Source organism: Bubalus kerabau, chromosome 15, assembly GCF_029407905.1.
Source record: "Bubalus kerabau isolate K-KA32 ecotype Philippines breed swamp buffalo chromosome 15, PCC_UOA_SB_1v2, whole genome shotgun sequence".
NCBI classification, from domain to species: domain Eukaryota; kingdom Metazoa; phylum Chordata; class Mammalia; order Artiodactyla; family Bovidae; genus Bubalus; species Bubalus kerabau.
In genome coordinates, this window is record NC_073638.1 from 18293512 (window position 1) to 18315605 (window position 22094).

At 36.6% G+C, this 22094-nt stretch overlaps 1 protein-coding gene and 1 non-coding gene across 2 annotated transcripts in view; both read left to right on the plus strand.

Annotated features, from left to right (window-relative positions):
* DDX10 (DEAD-box helicase 10) overlaps positions 1 to 22094 on the plus strand; it is a 303633-nt gene that overhangs the window by 46705 nt on the left and 234834 nt on the right. The window contains exons 10-13 of the mRNA XM_055547820.1: positions 3826 to 3927; positions 5555 to 5642; positions 9212 to 9300; positions 11743 to 12217. Of these exons, the coding sequence (XP_055403795.1) occupies positions 3826 to 3927; positions 5555 to 5642; positions 9212 to 9300; positions 11743 to 12217 (754 nt within the window). The remainder of the gene's footprint in view (positions 1 to 3825; positions 3928 to 5554; positions 5643 to 9211; positions 9301 to 11742; positions 12218 to 22094) is intronic.
* On the plus strand, positions 4273 to 4398 carry LOC129629364 (U6atac minor spliceosomal RNA). The gene has a single exon (XR_008703198.1). It is a non-coding gene; the product is annotated as a U6atac minor spliceosomal RNA (small nuclear RNA).

Genomic DNA, 22094 nt, shown 5'->3' on the forward strand with positions numbered 1-22094 from the left:
AGCTTCTAGAATGGTCCAAACTCAGCTTCTAGAATGTTCCAAGTCAGGTACTTGGGGAAGGAAAATATATATTTTTGTTTGCTGCCACTTGTGGTCATGAGGATGTCAGGTGAGTGTATGCTCCTTGGTTCTGTCTCATCACAACAAAGATTTGGCATGACGGACATTAAAGCCCTCGGTGTGTCACAGCTCAGCGCACGGGGCAGGGGGCGGAGGGGGAGAGCCAGCCCTTTTGGCTCCTCTTTTTATATGTTTTTTCCTCCCCCCGGGCCTGCCCTGTGTAGATTTGGCTAGCCAGGAGTGCTGTTCGTTCTACCTGAGGTCCTCACTCTGGTCCTCAGACCTTCCTTAGTTCTATTTTCACGGGCTTTTCCTGTCCTTATCTTTTAGCCACTGCCATTCTGGACTCCTGTTTCCTATTCTAACTACCTAACAAGGATAAACTTAAATATGTGAATTTACCTTCTTTATTTAGACTGTGAGAGACCAATATCCCATAGTTGATTGAACACTATCCTTACAAGTCAAGAAATTTAGGCATAGATACAGCTGTGTCACCTGATAGCTGTGTACCCTTGGACCTTATGTTATCAACATCTCAGTTTCTTTTCTTTGGAATGGGATTAATCATATCTCTTAGGTTCCTGAAAGTATAATTTTCAGTAGTATCAGTACCACTTTTAATGAGTTTTCATTTTCTTTTTAATTAATTAAAACTTTAGTCTTTTTTTTGTTTAAATTCTTTTCTGGGGACAGAGTTGACAGTTTAATGAACTCCATAAATTCTTATACTTAAGAATTATATTACTTAAACTTATATCAGTTTGCTGGAAGCTTTCCATGCAATGCATGTTAGCTTGGGGTCTTTCCAGTTAATTTTTGGTGAACCTCATTTGTCAAACTTGAGCATATGTGGTTATACCTGTTTGTATTTCTAAGATCTTAGGCTGCAGATGCCTTAGGCTGCAGGATATTTTCCAGTCTTTTTTTTTTTTTTTTTTCCTTTTTGAATCTAGTGTAGGGTCTTTAGATACTCTGTGACTCAGAGATACCCTTTTTCCTGGAATAAGCTCTCCTTTGTACCACATTGTGCAGGAGGAACAGTTGAACTCTGATTCTTATACTGTCTGTCCGCATCTGCATGGCTGAATGTACTGTTTTCCCTCAGTGACAGGAACTCCTGGGGCTTGTTGCCACAGGTAAGGCCTAAGGAGGATAGAAGCAGACACAGGGAGGGGACAAAAAAGAGAAGCACTGTGGAATATAGCAGAGTGTGACCAACAGTGGCCCCCATTTCTACACCTCTTGATCATCCTTATATTGTGAACAGTGACTAGTATATTGATACTAGAATTTAGATCCTGAAGGAATAAAGATCATATAATTCCAACTGTAATTTATAAATAAGAAAATACAATATGTAGAGATAAAATGACTCATTATTCAAGATTATACAGCTAATGAATAGGAGGGCTGGGACTTAAAATCAGCTCTCTTGGCTCCAAATTCAGTATTTCATCTGCTAGTGCAACTTCTAGTGGTTTGTTTGCATTTTTTCCACCAAATATTTAGTGACTAGCTTTTAGGTACATATGGTGTATGTTAGATATGAAAGGCAAATTCATACATGTCAGTTTAATCATCAAGAGAATACACTAATATTCATAGTACTCAGATATGTGTTAAATGAGTTAAAATTATATAATAGATGTAGATTTTAAAAAATATTTCAATTTTTTGTTTTTTACTTGTTTTCCCTGTAGTGTGTAGAGGTTAAGTTTCCTGATATCAGGTAATCATGATCTGTCTATTGAGGCTTCTACTTTGTGGAGGGAATCCTGGTAGAGTTGAAAAAAAATATTGAATTGAAAGCTTAAAGCCTCCAGTATGTAGTCATCTGCTGCTTATTTATTTGGGCCAACTTCTTGGCCTTTTAGGAACTTTTTATTTGCTTCCTCTGTTGGTTGCTTGTCTTTAAGTTTGGCAAGTCAGTGTAAAATGAAGCTCATCATAAATTCTGAAGAGTTATATAAAAGTAACATGGTACTAACACTGATGATAAAAATGAGATTTTTTGTTGTATTTTAGATGGAGGGCTTTTTTTGTGTGTGTGTATGTGCCTACAATGTTTCTTAAAATATCTAAATATATAGAATTTTAAAATGTAGGTCTTATGAAGAACATTTATTTCTCTTTATGCATATATTTAGCTTTGGGCCTTGGATATTGCTTCAGAAATAAAAAAGCTAGCTCATGGGTAAATAGGATTATTCTTATAAGCATTTTTTAAAAAGAGGGAAATGTTCTTATGCTTTTTTAAAACCGCTTTTCTTTTTGAAATAAAAGCTTACTGGAAAATTTTAGGTGTTGGTATGTGGGAGATAATTTGTGTCTTACATTATTACTGGGAAAAGATGTGTGTGATGTAAAACAGCCAGTGATAATATTTATTAAAAGATACTTGCTTTGTGGGATTTGACTTTAGACTTGTTTTTCTTTGGGAATCTTTTCTAAATTTCAGTGTTGTAATCTGCCTTAACCTTACCCTTTCATGTGTGTATTCTGTTAGGTATAGTTTCAAACATTTGGATATGGCCCCATTGTGACTTTACTCACGACTCATCCTCCTAGATTATCCCTGAATGCATGAATGGGTAGATAAGATAGATGTAGATGGTTAGACTTATTATTTTTGCTTATGAGTCAGTCTGAAGATTGAGATCTTCTTTGGATGCCTTTTTGATATTCTTGAGATTTCTCTTTACCCCTTTTGCTGCATCTCTGGCCTAGACTTGGGGAGCCTTTTTACATCCTCTCTCCATCTCTGAATTTGGATATAGAATGTTAAAAGAATTTCTTATCCTTCAGCTTTTTTAAAAATGCTATCTTTCTCCTATCTTTAGTTTACTCTTGTGTTTATTTCCTGGTTCCCACTCCTTTGTTCATGCCATTCTTCCTCTTTGGATTATTGTAGCCTTTCCCTTTCTATGTGATTTCCCTGGTGGCTCAGACGGTAAACCGTGTGTCTACAATGCAGGAGACCTGGGTTCGATCCCTGGGTGGGGAAGATCTCCTGGAGAAGGAAATGCAACCCACTCCAGTATTCTTGCCTGGAAAATCCCATGGACGGAGGAGCCTGGTAGGCTACAGTCCATGGGGTTGAAAAGAGTCGGACAGGACTAAGCGACTTCACTTCACTTCACTTCCCTTCCCTTTCTATACATTTTTTAGGCCCACCTCAAATTTCATTTGCTGTGACATATTTCTCTTCTTCTTTGGCTAACCTTGAGTGTCTTCCTTTCACTTCTGAGTTCTTGGCATTTATTGCCAGTGGCTGTCCTTTCACACTTATTGCTCTACCATTCTGGGGCTGTTGTTTGAATCTCTTGCTTTTGTGTGTGTTTGTCTTTTCTGGTAACCATATTGTTAGATCACTGAAGACAGGGATATTCATCTTGTTTTTGTTCTTCCCAGTTTATACCTGGCACAGAGTTTCTCAGTAAATAGTTTATTTGATTAACTATAAAAATTTATTTTCCCCTCATATTTATAACACGAACCCTTAAGAGAATGTTTTGAGATTATCTTTTTTGTGTGTCTTTACTAGGAGTTGTACAAAATCACTAGGAGGTGTAAATAGTGATGAATATTTGAAAAAGGTGTTCAAGAGGCCCTAGTTTTCTGTTGTCATATATGTTAAAGAACATGGTATTCCTAATATTTACTAATTTGGTGAACTTGCTTTCTTGTTACCTATTCATCAAGCTGTTAAAATGTAAAATGCAGATTGCATTAATGTGGAAGAGATTTTGTTTTTTTGTTTAGGTACAAAGAGGATGGTGAAGCTTTATTAATTTTGCTTCCCTCAGAAGAAAAAGGGATGGTGCAGCAGCTTCTTCAGAAGAAAGTGCCTGTGAAGGAAATCAAGTAAGAATGACTTGCTGTCTTGATGTTATTGTTAGAAAAATGAAGTCATGAAATTACTGTGCCTAATTATGTCCACCTAATTCCCTCCTCCCTCTAATCTTTTCTGCTTTCTAATTTTGGACTTGTTGTTTGTTTTAACAAGTCTTTTAGAAAATGGTCAGAGGATAATACAAGATGAAAAACAGACCTTGTTGGCATCAGGAGGCATTGATGGTTGAAAGGATTAAACCTCTTGGATGAATTTATTTTTAGGATTGTTTGTCCTTTTCAGAGGATTGTGCTCTCCTGTCATTGAAGATGTTTAGATTGAGTATCAGTAGATTTGGTTGTAGGCTCATTTATATTGTGTTGTATGAAAGGAGAGAAGGTTAGCACTCCCCTTGACTAGGATGGAAGACCCTCTCAGGCCTGACAATGTGCATACAGTTAAAGCATTGCCACCTACTTCATGGCATCTAACCACTGTTTTTTTGGGGGGCTTCTCTGATAGCTCAGTTGGTAAAGAATCCGCCTGCAATGCAGGAGACCTCGGTTCGATTCCTGGGTCGGGAAGATCCCCTGGAGAAGGGAAAGGCTACCCACTCCAGTATTCTGACCTGGAGATTTCCATGGACTGTACAGTCCATGGGGTTGCAAAGAGTCGGACACTACTGAGTGACTTTCACTTTCACTTATATTGGGGCCCTTGAAACACTGACTTGATGGACATGAGTTTGAGTGAACTCCGGGAGTTGGTGATGGACAGGGAGGCCTGGAGTGCTGCAATTCATGGGGTCGCAAAGAGTCGGACACAACTTAGCAACTGAACTGAACTGAACTGAACTGAAACACCCTGGCTTTATTTGTAGGAAAGTAGGTTAGATTTGGTGGAGGAGCGGGTAAGGGTTTAGGTAAAACAAAGTTGGGCGTGAGCTCTGTAATTGTTGAGACTAAGTTAAGGTTTTTATGTATATGTATTTTGATATTTTCTGTAATTAAAGAAAAACCTCATCTGCTACCACCTATCACCACTGCAACTTGTCAGGAACAAAATTGTTTAGTCTAAAATCAGGGAAAACAAGTGGGATTTCCTTTGTGAAATATAGAATAGATGCTTGTAAGAATTTCATTTTTTCCCCATAATTTTCATTCTAAATCTGGGCAAATTTAAGTAACAATTCTGTTGTATTATGCCTAATTTCCAGATAAGGAAAACAATGTTTATATCCTTGACTACTTGTTTATTATTTGATTTTTTTGATATTTGACTGAAATGGAAATCTCATAAAAAATGACATTTGCTTTCAGTTGTTCCATTTCATTGATGATCCACCTCCCGGAAGAGACTACTTTCTATCTTTAACGATTTAAGAGGAACATTGCTAATTGTGGTGTTAACCTAATCTTTCACTCAGCATGGGTTGTTTAGAGAAAATGTCTGATTTTGTTTTATTTATTTTTTATGCACTATTTGAAATATATAGAGTCAACTTTAGGTCTAGTATAATTTCGATCTAATCTGGGTCATAGATGAGAAAAGATGTTATGGATTTTAAAAATACCGAGGAAAATAGAAAATAATGTATACTATTTTCAGCTTCTAAAATCAAGATGTCTTAGTTTAACTTTTATCTTTTTGTTATAAAAGAGTCAATCCAGAAAAACTTATAGATGTTCAGAAAAAATTGGAATCATTTTTAGCTCAAGATCAAGATTTAAAAGAAAGAGCTCAAAGGGTAAGTTATTTTTGAATTGGATACCTTCCTTGGACTAGAGCATGTAATAAAGTTCAATTGTATAATTTTCTGCTACTTCAGATATTCAGGTAGTATACTTTTAAGATAGCTTTACCTTATTCTTTAACTTTGAAAAAGTTACATATTTCTTTAAAAATTTTTTCTTTGGCCATGCCACGTGACATGCCGCATCTTAGTTCTCCATCCAGGGATTGAACTTGTGCCCCTTGTGGTGGAAGCTCACAGTCTTAACCACTGACTGCCAGGGAAGTCCAAAAATTATATATTTCTTATAGTAACTTGGAAGAATGTCTATTACTTGTCCATAATTTTGCCAGACATATAGAAAATCTGCTTAATGATTATTAAGTATACAAGATAACTTGATAAAGATATCAACTTGGTTTCTTCAGTAAAGTTGTTATTAACTTCTCACTGTACTCTCTTGACTGTAAAATTAATATCTTAGGTTAAATTTCCAGAAAGCATAGCATTCTTGCTAAATTGTCTTTAGAAATGAGGTTTTAATGTATAAATGTGACATAATGTTCCCAAACTGCTTTTTTGGACTTATAAGTCCTCTTGATTAGCAAATACCCAAGGAAATGTCACTTTTAGTAATACGTATTTTTTTGTTCTTAGAGTACTCAGCAGTAGATTCTTTAGAAAAGGAAGATGTGAAATTATTTTGCATTGTGCTTACAGCGATTTAGTATTTGAATTGACAAATATTTGAATCCCTGTTATGAAGCTCTTCATTTTCAGCACTCTGTTACTAACTAAGTAAAATATTTTAGTTATGAGATCTACATAGGAAATCTATATCTGCATTTCCCGTAACACATCAACAATGAGTTAGATAGTAGGGATTCAGAGATTGGGAAGAAGAAAATAAAGAGGAGGTACGGAAAGGCCATCCAGAGTAGATAGAAGAGCCTGAGCAGAAAAAGTCAGGAGTTAGTCTTTTGGGCTAATGGTTTTGAAATTGGATAGTCAAAGCAAAGAAGTTTTATTTAAAGAGAAGATCTTACACTTAAAAAGTTAACTTGGGTTATTTTTTTATCGAATTATTTATCACTATGCTTATGATGATAAGCAGTCCATGGGGTTGTGAAGAGTCAGACACGACTGAGCGACTTCCCTTTCACTTTTCACTTTTCATACATTGGAGGAGGAAATGGCAACCCACTCCAGTGTTCTTGCCTGGAGAATCCCAGGGACGGGGGACCCTGGTGGGCTGCTGTCTGTGGGGTCACACAGAGTCAGACATGACTGAAGTGACTTAGCAGCAGCAGCATGCTTATGATGAAAGTTAAATTCAGATGCTTAGTATGTGATCTGAATTTAACTTTCATCATAAGCATAGTGATAAATAATTTGATAAAAAAATAACCCAAGTTAACTTTTTAAGTGTAAGATCTTCTTGCTTAGTATGTGATTGTAGAAGGCAATGGCACCCCACTCCAGTACTCTTGCCTGGAAAATCCCAAGGACGGAGAGGCCTGGTAGGCTGCAGTCCGTGGGGTCGCTAAGAGTCGGACACGACTGAGCGACTTCACTTTGACTTTTCACTTTCATGCACTGGAGGAGGAAATGGCAACCCATTCCAGTATTCTTGCCTAGAGAATTCCAGGGAGGGGGAGCCTGGTGGGCTGCCATCTGTGGGGTCGCACAGGGTCGGACACGACTGAAGTGACTTAGCAGCAGCAGCAGCAGTATGTGATAGGCCCTTAGCCATGGCATGGCCCTATATGACAGTTTGATGTGTATTATTATTTAATCTTCCCAACAACCTGTGAGATAGGTGATAATTGATTTGATTTTGTAGATGGGAAAACAGGAGCTTGAGAAAATTAAAAATTGTCCAGGGTGATGTATCTATTAAGTGATAGACCTAAGATTTAAATCCAGATCTGACTTTCTTCAGAACTTTCATGATACATCAGGAGAAATTAATTCTAAAATATGAGAAAAACATGAAATTCATTCTAAAATATATAAATAAAACATATTCAAACTTATGTAAGCTCACTTTACCTGAAATCTAATGAAAATAGTCTTTAAACAGATTATTTTTCTTAAAATGTTTGGGCATATATTTGGGCATGAAAACATTTATGGGCATGAAAACATTTATGTGCATGTTTTATCTAGCAGCATACTTTAAACTTGGAGTTAAATCTTTTAGAAGCTTTGGAAATAGTATGCACAATTTGAAAATAGTGTACGTGAATTCTGATGTTGTGACTTACTGCATACCTGGCTCATTCAGTTACGAATCAGGAAATATGAAAAACGGGAAGGATGTTGTTTCAGTGGTTTCTGCATACAGAAAATGAGCCTTCTAGAACAAGATTATAGAAAAGCACATTGAAATAAATGATGTGATTTATTGGGTGTCATGCATGGTTTAGCAGAATGGCTAACTGTTGGCAGCTGCAGCAAGCTATCTGATTTCATAGAAGTGATTTTCTAGCTTTTGATTATAATCTGGATAGAACAAAAATGATAAGCAACTGGGGTGATTTCTTGTGGGTGATTGTAGGTGGAAAATTATCCTTGAATTATTCATTTTAACGCCTATGGAGACAGGGAAAATGGTTTGGAGACTAGTGTAAATGGTTTGAAGAAAGGATTAGTGTAAAGTTAGAAAAAATGTGAAGTTTAGGAAATATAGAAATGAGAAATATAGTTTACAAAGCTTAATTTTAAAATAAAAAAGTAAAACTTCTGCTTTGATGTATTTCACCATCTTTGCTATTTGTTTTTCAGACTGACAGAGCATTTAGGACCATATTTACCTTTTAGTTTGCAATGGTTCTTGGCATAAAGATAGTTTACTTTTTTTGAAAACACAGAAGAAAATATTGCAAGTTAATGACAAACTACTTGAAATTATAATGATGAATTACTTGAAATTTCAGTAAATAATTTATTAAACTTTATAAAAGTTTATTCCTAAACTTTTCCTGTTATGATTTTATTAAGCTTAGGTACAGTAAAATTTTATTTTGTTGTACTAGTTTTATTACAAGGATGTTTTCCAGTAATAATTATTATGAATAACTGATATTCATTGATATTTAATATATTTCAGAAGAAATGCTCAAGTAGTCTACATGCATTTTTCTCATTTAGTTCTCATTACACTCAAAGTAGAAGGTACTTTTATATTATCTTGATAGATGAGGAAACTGACAGAAAAATAATAAACTTGCTCAGCTTGTAAGATGTGGAACTCAGATTTCAACTATTATTCCAAAACCTATATTTTTTCCCATTAATATACCTGAATGATTTTAACTTATAGAATAGCTTTTTGAGAAGTTTATATTTTATGTTCAGTTGGCTTGATGAAACCAAATTTTATAGTCTTTTCTCAGATTACAATTCTAAAAAGGTAGATTTTTTTTTTGTTTGTTTTTATGGAATGGAGATATACTCAGCTATTTTTAAGAGTTTTCACTACTGTTGAATTTATTCCTTTGATTACTTTCTTTTATCTCAGTTAAAATTCATTTTCCATTTCTGACTGTTATGTCATATACCTCACCCTTTTTTGTTCACAGTGTTTCGTCTCCTACATACGTTCAGTGTATCTGATGAAGGATAAAGAAATATTTGATGTGAGCAAGTTACCTATATCTGATTATGCCCTGTAAGTATTCCTATTATAATTTTGATTGTGAGTCCTCAGAGTTAGAGGGAATTCGTTTGAAACCTGCTTCTGAGAATCCTAGTTTAAACCTCTTTATGTTATCTTGAAAGTATCTGTTGAAGATTTGCAGAGAAAAAGACTGTATCAGCTGTAGGAAACTTGTTGACTGTTCAGTTCAGTCAGGAATTTCAGTCAGAAAGAAATTTCTTGTTTGTGAGTATAAATTCCTAAAAGGCTGGCAGTTTCCTGTAGTTTGGTCTTAAAGGAGATGGAGAGCAGTTGACCAGCATTCTTTGAAATCTTGAGATGTCTTGTTTTCTAAAAAGCTGACCTGGTTTACCACACACGGTTCTTTTTATGTTTTGGATGCAGGTCTCTTCGTTGGTTCTTCCCTTCTTTTAGATTGGTATCCCTTGCTGCTTGTTGCCTGGGTATTCTTTGTGTCTTGGTGTTTCTTACAGGTGCTCACAGTTACCATGGTAAAAGGTCTGTCTTGAGTAATTGCAATTGCTGTTATACGAAAATGGAACTCTTGGTCTTGTTTTGGCTAGTATTTGAAGGATATTTTTCCCCTAATCTTTTCAGGAGCGTCCATTTTGCAGTGGGGTTCTACCTGTGGGAAAAGCAGTGACAAAATCCTAGCGAAGCGCCCTTGGGGTTATTCGTACTTTGAATGTCAGCTTGAAATCCAATCTGGGATGAAATATGTACTTTCACAGCAAAGTCTGTGTATTTGGCCTGCTTTCCAGGAATTCGAGTGCCTTTACCTTTAAGTTAAGTCTAATAAAAGCTTGTATCTGGGTGAGCTGCTATTTTCTGTTCTTCATGTTAGATTGCAAGTTCAGTATAACAGGTAATTTGTCAGTTATAACATTTTAGAACCACTTAATTTGCAAGATAACAAAGTAAGGTCACTGACTTTTTGTTTAGGTAATGGATAGCAAATCAGATGCCATGGAAACGTGCTTTTGTTCTTATCTCTTTACCAGTTACTAATTTTAAAATTTCTGAATATGATTCATGGTTTAGATTATTAGCTGATTTTTTGTGGTTTATGACATTCTATCCTGGTTTTCTCTTTGACATAGCTGAGATATTAACAAACAGGAGAGACACGGGTCTTTAATGCTTCCCTCCTCCAGGGAACTTGCCTGACCCAGGGATTGAACCCACATCTCTTAAGTCTCCTGCATTGGCAGGCAGTTCTTTACCACTAGTGCCACCTGGGAAACCTGGTACAGCTTAAGCTGGTGTTTTAATTTCTGATGGATGCTGAATTTGTGATCCTAACTGTATCCCTATAACAGTAATAATGACAAGTGCTCAAAAGTGGCTGCATGTGTGCTAGGCACTGTTTTAGATGCATTGTATCTATGAACTCATTTTTACAAGTCTTATGTCAGTACTCTTGTCATGCCATCTTGCAAATAAGAGAGCTGAGGTATAGAGAGGTTTAATTATGTCCTTGATCACACAGCTAGTAGCTGACAGAGCCAGGTTTGAACTTCAATAGTTCTGTTTCTGAATCCAGGTTTTACAACTACACACATCAGTTTCTGTGAATCATGTCTTAGGAAAAAGGCAGTGGATCCATTTTGTAATGTTAGCTTTTTATTAAAAGCTTTTTATTTCCAATGCATCTGTGGGAACTTAGAAGCTGGGAAAGACCTAATCATAAAGTAAGTCTTGATCTTAGAAGGAGAAAATAGATTTTTTTTTTCTTTTTTTGGTCTCGGGTTTAAATATCCTTTTTTTATAGAGGTTATTATGCCATGTTAAATGTCTTAGAAGAGAGGATGATAATACTTGAATTCATTCCTTGCAGAGAACATGTGTTCTTTCATGGCCATGTCTTCTCCAGCTTTAATATTATTTATTTTTAATTGGAGTATAAATGCTTTACATTATTGTGTTAGTTTCTGCTGTACAACGGTGTGAATCAGCTGTATGTATACATATATCTGCTCCCTCTTGAGTCTCCCTCCCACTGCCTCCCCTGAGCTTTAGTATTTATATTTTTATATAAATAAAAACATATTTTACAAAGTATTTTCATATAGTTAGTGCATCAGATATTTACAACAACTGAGATAGGCCTGGTAGATATTTTTGTCTTGTATTAATATTTGAGAAAGCTGAGGCTGAGAGAGTTATACTGGAAATACACAGATCTAGTAGTTGTTTTTTTCTGGTCTTATGCTCTTTATTTTGTTAATCATGTTAACCACCTAATGGAAAACAGACATCTCCAATATTTTGTGACAAGTATTCAGTATCTTTTGGATCACCTGACTTGTCAAGATGGAGTTATATCTCAGAAGGACATTTTCTTTTAAAAAAAAAAGCTGTAAAACATCTGAACTCCAAGGAACCATTTCATAATAAATTCGTAAACACAACCATCAGTGTGTTGAGATAACTCTTCCTTTGCTTATATTTAAGGTCTCTTGGCCTTGCTGTGGCACCACGGATAAGATTTCTTCAGAGAATGCAAAAGCAACCCAGCAAGGAACTGGTAGTGAGTGAAGATAATAAAGTAACTGAGCAGAGGGCTCCCTCCCTGACTAATGATGAAGTGGAAGAATTTAGAGCCTACTTCAATGAAAAAATGTCTATTCTTCAGAAAGATGGGAAGAGACCAGAAGGGACAGGTTACAGACCGGATAGTGGCATTAGTGATAAAGAGGAAGAAGAGAAAGAAGATGAAGAAGAAATGGACGAGAAACTGAGAAGAGCAAAAGGATCTCCACTTGAGTCTGTCCCTAGCAGTGAAGAGTCCCAGGAGGACCGGGAAGCCCCTGTGCAGTTCTTGGACAGAGATGACGAGGAGGACGACGATGGCCTCGAGACTGACTTCTTTCAAGTGAAGCGGCACAACGTGTTTGGGTTGGATCTTAAAGAGAATAAAACACTGCAGGTAAGCTTACCTCCAGTGGAGGATCGGGGGTCGGGGGGCTTTTATTTCCTTACCACTCTTATGATCTGCTGCTTTTTGCCTTTGAGGAAGTATGGGAAAATAACCAGGAGAAATTTGTAGAATGACTTTATTTGCTGTAAACTCTCCCTCCGTCTACATCTTTAGAGATGGAATAGGTGCCAAAGAATTCTCATTTTTCATAACTTTGGGAACTCTTAAGAGATTGACAGCTGTAATCTTCTCATTTATTGGCTTTCTGATGCATATTTTAAAAGTAGCCAGAGTCATGATTATAATATTAAGTAAGATGATAGGATTCTGTGGTTTATGATGTGAGGATCCTTCATTGTGATTCTTAACACTCTACTTTCTGAGTTAAATAATTACAAATATCCCTTACAACAATTCAGTCTCTCTAAACTTTTAATGAGAGATTTCGTTTTGGGCACCAATCCATAATTTGAAATAGAAAGCCAGCACTTCTATTTAAAGACCACTTATGAAGGTTTATTAAAAGTTTCATGTTTCTCACTAGACACCTTCTAGGAGGAATAAAAAAGATAATCCAGATAAAGCACCTGTTTCCTGGGATACTTGAAGGTGCACAGTAAATATGTTTCTCTGCCATTCCCTTATTTTTCTTTAATTTTGTATTCCTTATTCTTGATCATTTCTTTAGACAGCATTTGAATGACAAATAAACCTGAACTCTTATTCTTTATACATTTCTAAGACTCACAATAGGGAACACTAAATTTTGAACTATGAAACTTGGATAGGTGTTTTTTTAAGTAACTAAATGGCAATTTAAAAAGTAGCAAATATGCTTATTGAGTATTTAATATGTATCAGGCATTTTCTAAGCATTATCTCATATGGTCCTTGTATAATCCGTGTGAGGTGGATATCCTATCAGGTACAAGAAAGAGGAAAAAAACTGAGATATAGAGATAGTAAAATAGTGAGTTTCATAATTAGTTATTGGAAAATTGGAGTTTGGATATAGGTATTCTGACTCCAGTATTCATGTCTTGACCAATAATCTGATTTTTGAAGTTTGATTTAAATTTTCACTTATGTTTTCTTTTGGGTGTTTTATAGTTTTAGCACTTGAATTTAGGGCTAGTATTCATTTCAATTTAATTTTTGTATCTGGTGTGAGGTAAGAGCCGAGGTTCCAGCTGCCTCCCTCCTTGCTGTGTAGTTGTCTAGTTAAACCAGAACTCTGTTTGAAGTTACTGCACTTCTTCCATTCTAGTTACCTTGACTCTGTGTTGAAAATTAGTTGACCATGTCTGTGTAGGTCTGTATGTTGACTCGCTTCAGCTCTACACAGCTGTCCTTTCAGCAATAATGCCATTGTCAGTTAGTACAGCTTTATAGTAAGTCTCAGATCAGTATTAGTCTTCCAACTTCATATTTTAAAAATTTGTCTATTTTTTTAGACCATTGCATTTCCATATACGTTTTTGAATCAGTTAGTAAGATTTTACAAAAAGTCTTATAGCATCTTCATTGAGATTACATTGAACCTTGAAATCTATTTGGGGAGAATTGACATCTTAACAATGTTGACTCTTCTGGTTCATGAATACAGCATATCTTTCCATTTATTTGGGCCCTCTTTAGTGTCTTTTAGCATTTTAAAATTATTTTAAGCATGTGGATCTTAAAACATATTTTGTTAGATTCATCTCTTCCTATTTTATAGTTTTCAGTGCTATCATAAATGATACTTTACAAATTTCAGGTTCAGTTTTTTGTTGCTAGAATGTAGAAGTACAGTTTTTGTATACCAGTCATTCTAAACTGTCCTATTAAGTTATTGTGGCTGTTTTTTGAGATTCTTTGGATATTTTTTGGATTTTCTCTGTAGTTGGTCATGGTATTTGTGAATAAAGATGGTTTCATTTCTTCCTTTCCAATCCATATGTTGTTATTAAATTTTCTTATTTGATTACACTGCATGTTGAATAGCAGTGAGAATGGGCATCATTGTCTTGTGTTTAGGGAGGGAAAACATTCAGTCCTTTACCATTACATCTGATGTTAGCCATAGATTTTTTTTGTAAGCTTTTAACAGATTGAGAAAGTTCATTCTATTTCTGGCTGATTTATTGTTTTTATTAGAAATGGATGGTGCATTCAGTTTGTCAGATGCATTTTATGCAACATTAGGGTGAACATAGAATTGTTGTTATTTATTCTGTTGGCCAAGAGAATGCACTGGTCATAGCAAACACCCTCTTCCAACAACATAAGAGACAACTCTACACATAGATATCACCAGATAGTCAATACCAGATAGTCAAGATCAAGTTGATTGTATTCTTTGCAGTCGAATATGGATAAGCTCTATACAGTCAGCAAAAACAAGACCAGGAGCTGACTGTAGCTCAGATCATAAACTCCTTATTGCCAAATTCAGATTGAAATTGAAGAAAGTAGGGAAAACCACTGGATCATTCAGGTATGACCTAAATAAAATCCCTTATGATTATACAGTGGAAGTGACAAATAGATTCAAGGGATTAGATGACAGAGTGCCTGAAGAACTATGGAATGGAGGTTCGTAACGTTGTACAGTAGGTGGTGATCAAAACCATCCCCAAGAAAAATAAATGCAAGAAGGCAAAATGGCAGTCTGAGGAGGCCTTACAAATAGCTGAGAAAAGAAGAAGAGAAGTGAAAGGCAAAGGAGAAAAGGAATGGCGTACCCATCTGAATGCAGAGTTCCAAAGAATAGTAAGTAGAGACATGAAGGCCTTCCTAAGTGAACAATGCAAAGAAATAGAGGAAAACAATAAAATGGGAAAGACTGGAGATCTCTTCAAGAAAACTAGAGATACCAAGGGAACGTTTCATGCAAAGATGGGCACAATGAAGGACAGAAATGGTACAAACCTATCAGAAGCAGAAGATATTAAGAATAGGTGGCAAGAATACACAGAATGACTATACAAAAAAGATCTTAATGACCCAGATAACCATGATGGTGTGATCACTCACCTAGAGCCGGACATCTTAGAGTGTGAAGTCAAGAGGGTCTTGATTTATTCCAACATATGGGAGCTGGGATTTTTCTGATTCTTGTCTCGACTCCTTTCCCCTTTCTCTTCCTCCTTGCTTTTTTTGTTCTCTCCTCCTGGCAGTGATTACTGAGTGCCTATGAGATGCCAGGGACTGAGCTAGGTTCTTAGTAAGTTTCAGAGGCTTTAACAGATTATTAAACTGAAATTTCAGTACAAAATTTTGGATTTCTTTATTGATTCTTGAAACCAAATATTTTAAAATGTTAACACTGGCACTTTAGTAGAGAAGACCATGAGGGAAGTTGAGCCTTAAAGAATGGTTATGAGTTTAATATATTGTCCTAGAGGTCTCTGAGAGTATCCTCAGTTCTTTTTTTTCTTTTTACTTTATTCTGCTCTTCAGCAGTTATTTCCACCATTTTATCTTCCAGCTCACTAATCTGTTCTTCTGCTTTGTATATTCTGCTATTGCTAGAGCCTATTATACAAAGTGAAGTAAGTCAGAAAGAGAAAGATAAATATTGTATACTAACACATATATATGGAATCTAGAAAGATGGTACCAAAGAATTTATTTGCAGGGCAGCCATGGAGAAACAGACATAGAGAACAAACTATGCACATGGGGAGAGGGGAGGAGAGGGTGAGACGTATGGAAAGAGTAACATGGAAACCTACATTACCATATGTAAAATAGATAGCCAATGGGAATTTGCTGTACGTCTCAGGGAACTCAAACAGGGGCTGTGTATCAACCTAGAGGGGTGGGATGGGGAAGGAGATAGGAGGGAGATTCAAGAGGGAGAGGACATATGTATACCTATGGCTGATTCATATTGAGGTTTGACAGAAAAGAACAAAATTCTGTAAAGCAATTATCCTTCAATTAAAAAATAAATTAAAAAAAGAATGAATATGAGTTAATAGGAAGGGGAAAAAGAACATTCTAAGCAGAGAGTACAGAATGAGCAAAACCATGGCCACAAGAAAGTGTGTTTAATGTGGGGAGCTATTTCTAATACGACGTTCAGTTTCAGTACTGAGGCCGTGTCCATCTCTGTAAAATCACTCCCTGTCAGAGTTATTGAGATGCCTAGAGATAGAAAGTAACCAGAACAGTTTGTGTATGTAGAAGGAGTATAGTTAAAGTTAGCTGTTACTTCCACTTGATGAAATATAATAGGAAGATAGAAGTAAAGAGTTGATAGAGGTTTGCCAGTGCAGTGGCTAGGCAGTGTCAGAGGTAGTACTGAAAATAAAGCTTTTTTTGAATCAGGATGCATTATAGAAAGAAAAAGTGATACATTTTATTTATTCTAGGTGTAGTAATATCAGAAAATAAGACTACTTTTTTGATTTTAGCATAGTTGATAGACCAGTTTTCACATTTTCAGTGTCCTGCATTGATTTGGACAGTACTAAGCCGTATTCTGATACCACAGGTCCAGCTGATGTTTTAGCCAGATATTTAAGGAGTTTATAATTTGGTATATTTAGACTGTAACTAGGCAAGTACAGTGCCCTTTAGAAATGAATCATTTGGTTATAAATAAAACTAAAAATGATGTTGAGAGTAGATATATCATGTGGAGTCATTAAATGAAATTCATTATTATATTAATATTTTTCTGGGTGGAGTTCTCTGTCTAGTTAACTGGCAGTGTTCTTGTGGATATTAATACTGTACAGTATACCTCTAAAAAATACTATATAGAAGGTATTAGGTAATGGATATTGTTTATATGTTTTAAGACTGTTGATTTAAAAATGGACATTTTTAAATGGACCATTGACAAAGGAATGATAAAGATGTGGTACATATATACAATGGAATATTATTCATAAAAAGAGCGAAATAATGCCATTTGCAGCATCATGGATGAACCTAGAGATTGTCATACTGAATGAAGGAAGTCAGGCAGGGAAAGACAAATGTCATGTGATATTGCTTATATGTGGAATCTAAAAAAAATGTTACAAATGAACTTATTTACAAAATGGAAATAGAGTCACAGATGTAGAAAACAACCTTATGGGGTTTACCATGGGGGAAGGCAGGGGAAGGGATAAATCAAGAGATTGGGATTGACATATACACACTGCTATGCATAAAGATGGGCTCCATAAAGGACAGAAATGGTATGGACCTAACAGAAGCAGAAGATATTAAGAAGAGATGGCAAGAATACACAGAAGAACTGTACAAAAAAGATCTTCACGACCCAGATGATCATGATGGTGTGATCACTGACCTAGAGCCAGACATCCTGGAATGTGAAGTCAAGTGGGCCTTAGAAAGCATCACTATGAACAAAGCTAGTGGAGGTGATGGAATTCCAGTTGAGCTATTCCAAATCCTGAAAGATGATGTTGTGAAAGTGCTGCACTCAATATGCCAGCAAATTTGGAAAACTCAGCAGTGGCCACAGGACTGGAAAAGGTCAGTTTTCATTCCAATCCCAAAGAAAGGCAATGCCAAAGAATGCTCAAACTACCGCACAATTGCACTCATCTCACATGCTAGTAAAGTAATGCTCAAAATTCTCCAAGCCAGGCTTCAGCAATATGTGAACCGTGAACTTCCTGATGTTCAAGCTGGTTTTAGAAAAGGCAGAGGAATCAGAGATCAAATTGCCAACGTATGCTGGATCATGGAAAAAGCAAGAGAGTTCCAGAAAAACATCTATTTCTGCCTTATTGACTATGCCAAAGCCTTTGACTGTGTGGATCACAATAAACTGTGGAAAATTCTGACAGAGATGGGAATACCAGACCACCTGATCTGCCTCTTGAGAAATCTGTATGCAGATCAGGAAGCAACAGTTAGAATTGGACATGGAACAACAGACTGGTTCCAAATAGAAAAGGAGTACGTCAAGGCTGTATATTGTCACCCTGTTCATTTAACTTATATGCAGAGTACATCATGAGAAACGCTGGACTGGAAGAAACACAAGCTGGAATCAAGATTGCTGGGAGAAATATCAATAACCTCAGATATGCAGATGACAACCACCCATATGGCAGAATGTGAAGAGGAACTCAAAAGCCTCTTGATGAAAGTGAAAGTGGAGAATGAAAAAGTTGGCTTAAAGCTCAACATTCAGTAAACGAAGATCATGGCATCTGGTCCCATCACTTCATGGGAAATAGATGGGGAAACAGTGGAAACAGTGTCAGACTTTATTTTTCTGGGCTCCAAAATCACTGCAGATGGTGACTGCAGCCATGAAATTAAAAGATGCTTAGTCCTTGGAAGGAAAGTTATGACCAACCTAGATAGCATATTCAAAAGCAGAGACATTACTTTACCAACAAAGGTCCGTCTAGTCAAGGCTATGGTTTTTCCTGTGGTCATGTATGGATGTGAGAGTTGGACTGTGAAGAAGGCTGAGCGCCAAAGAATTGATGCTTTTGAACTGTGGTGTTGGAGAAGACTCTCGAGAGTCCCTTAGACTGCAAGGAGATCCAACCAGTCCATTCTGAAGGAGATCAGCCCTGGGATTTCTTTGGAAGGAATGCTAAAGCTGAAACTCCAGTACTTTGGCCACCTCATGTGAAGAGTTGACTCATTGGAAAAGACTCTGATGCTGGGAGGGACTGGGGGCAAGAGGACAAGGGGACGACAGAGGATGAGATGGCTGGATGGCATCCCTGACTCGATGGACGTGAGTCTGGGTGAACTCCAGGAGTTGGTGATGGACAGGGAGGCCTGGCGTGCTGCGATTCATGGGGTCACAAAGAGTCGGACATGACTGAGTGACTGATCTAGTCTGATCTGATGCATAATATGGGCTTCCCTGGTTAGCTTAGCTGGTAAAGAATCTGCCTGCACTGCAGGAGACCCTGGTTCGATTCCTAGGTTGGGACAGTCCCCTGGAGAAGGGATAGGCTCCACTCCAGTATTCTGGTCTGGAGAATGGGGTCACAAAGTATTGGATACGACTGAGTGACTTTCACTTTCAACTTTCATGTATAAAATAGATAACTAATGAGGACCTGGACTTTCCAGGTGGCACTAGTGGTAAATAACCTACCTGCCAATACAGGAGACTCGAGATGTGGGTTCTATCCCTGGGTCCGGAAAATTCCTTGGAGGAGGGCCTGGCACCCACTCCAGTATTCTTGCCTGGAGAATCCTATGGACAGAGGAGCCTGGCGGGCTACAGTCCTTAGGATCATAAAGAGTTGGATACAAATGAAGTGACTTAGCATGCAATAAAGGACCTACTGAATAGCATTGGGAAGTCAATACTCTGTAATGGCCTATATGGGAAAATAATCTTTAAAACAGTGAATATATGTATATGTGTCTGCCCTCTTAGTGCAGTAGGTAGCGTGTCAGTCTCATAATCTGAAGGTCCTCAATTAGAACCTTAGAGAGGGCAGATCATTCATTCTTTGTGCTTCTCTGGTGGCTCAGCTGATAAAGGATCCTTCTGCAGTGCGGGAGACCTTGATTCAATCTCTGGGTTAGGAAGATCCCCTGGAGAAGGGAACAGCTACCCACTCCAGTATGCTGGCCTATAGAATTCCATGGACCACATAGACTGTGAGATCACCATGAGTCGGACACAACTGAGTGACTTTCACGTTCATATGTATATAGGGCTTCCCTGATACAGTGGAAACTTAGTACAATGTTTGTTGTTTGTTTTTAGTACAATGTTTTTAATCAGGTATACTCTGATAAAATTTTTTAAAAATGGACTTTAAAGAAAGTAATGCCCTTGTTTGAGGAGTGATTGGGTATGCTGATGAACTGCTTTAGCAGAGAGCTAATTTAGCTGTGTTTTTTTTTTTTTTTTAATCCCCATAATTATTTGATTTTAAAATGGGAATGAACCATGTTAACTCATTTCCATAAATTTCCTGCAGATAACTATGTTTTGGTAGAAGAAGATCAGGAAGTAATGAACATTTTTTGGTTTTCTATAATCTGCTATGCCTTTAAATATCTCTGCTCACTGCTTAAACTCTTACCACAACCTTGTACAGTATTACCCCCATTTTGTGGGTTAAGAAACAGAGGTTTTGAAAAGTTTGATTGCTTGCCTAATATTTCACAGTTAGTAAAGTGGTGAAAGTGGAATTTGCTGTGCCCGGGCCCATTTGATTCTTTGGATTGTGCTTTTTTTGATTCCTGTCATTTCTACATTTTAGCAGGTGTCCTTTAGTTTAGTAGTCTTTACTTGTTGTGTTCTTCTTTACTTCCCACTAGCACTACCACTACTCTTCCCCCAGACCATTTTCACTTCAGACTTGGCTTGTGGGATAAGCCTCATAATTGGTCCCAAATATTGTTCTTCTGAATCATCTTCCTGTGAACCTCTCTCAAGTCTATGTTTTTTCAAGTGGTTGGCCTTCAGTTCATCCTTGTCATTTGGGCTCTGTAAGCTAGCCCTACACTGTTAACCTACCAGCCAGCCCGTTCTTCCCAGAGTGCGTTTCCACTTGCACTGAAGGGATTCCTTCTTCCGATAATCTCTCCAGTCCATGCTTTCACGTCTTATCTTTCAAGATTCATTGCTGATCTTCTTCCTTGGAAGTCTTTCTTTACTTATTTACTCCACTGGCCTCTGGATTCCAGGTACCTGTTTTGCTAGTACTTTTCTTCTTGGCTGTTAGTAATATACCTAAATGACTGTCTTAATTTCCATTTCTTGGTGATTCCTGAGATTGTCATAACCTTTGTATGCAACTATCTTATATATTGCTGCTGAATTAAACAGAAGGGAAAACTTTTCAGAATATTAATAAAACCTGAGAGTCAAGAAACTTTATTCTCAATTTTTGATACCATGAAGTGGAAACAGTCTTAAATGTTGAGTAGCTCAGAGTTGGTATATATGATGTTCTTTTGTTTTTTTACAGGTGCCCCCCCTCTTTTTTTTGCATTCTGTGCTTAATTCTTAAGAGCTTCATTTCAATTCAAAAGGAATAGTTAGTGTGTGACTTGAAGTTTAAATGTACATACCCAGTTGGTGTGTGGATATGTGTGTGTATCTTTTCTTCTCTATTTGATTTTTTTATTTGCAAATGGTTTCCTCAGGATGTAAATTCTCAATGAAAAGCTAAAAGTTTTTGGATTGATGTTTATTCTTTCATATGCTGCATTATTATTGTATCAAAAGTATTTCATCTTGTTTATTTTCATTTCCTAGTTTTATACATATTCAGTGTTTAAAGGAACTGCTGACTAGTACTGGATTTTCTCATGACCTACTTTTATAGCCTAAATTTCAGTAACTACATTTATCAGGATATTCTTATCTTCATTTGAACATAAAATAGAGATAAGGAAACAAGTTTGAAATAGGACAGGCTGCTATTGAAGGTCATAGACGTTCACCTTGAACTTGACTGTTAGGATAATTAGAAATAAGGATGTTTCCAAAGTCATTGACAAGTACTTGCATCCATATAACAAATATAACTATAAAGAATTTAGACTACTATGCCAGGTTTTCTGCTTATAAACAGGTTAGTTCCAACATGCCCCTTTTGAGATCCTTTGTTGTTGAGTCTAAACTGTCAGTATGTGTATATTTACCTAAAGCTTTTTAATGGAAAGACTGTCTTTGTGGTGACTCTGGATTTAACTGTTCAAGTTCCTTAAATTTGTCTAAATGTATTTCACTTTTGACTTTGTTCTTTTTTGGTGTGTGCTTTTGAAATGCAGCTTCAAAAATCCATGCTATGTCTGAGTCCAAGGCAGCACTTTAAGCTAGTGCCATCTGGTGGTGATGGGCAGAGTTAAATCACCTTTTCTTCAATGGGAAGCTTTTTTCCTATCATGAAAGTTTCTATTTTAGATGAAATGAAGGCTTATTAAATGAAGGATT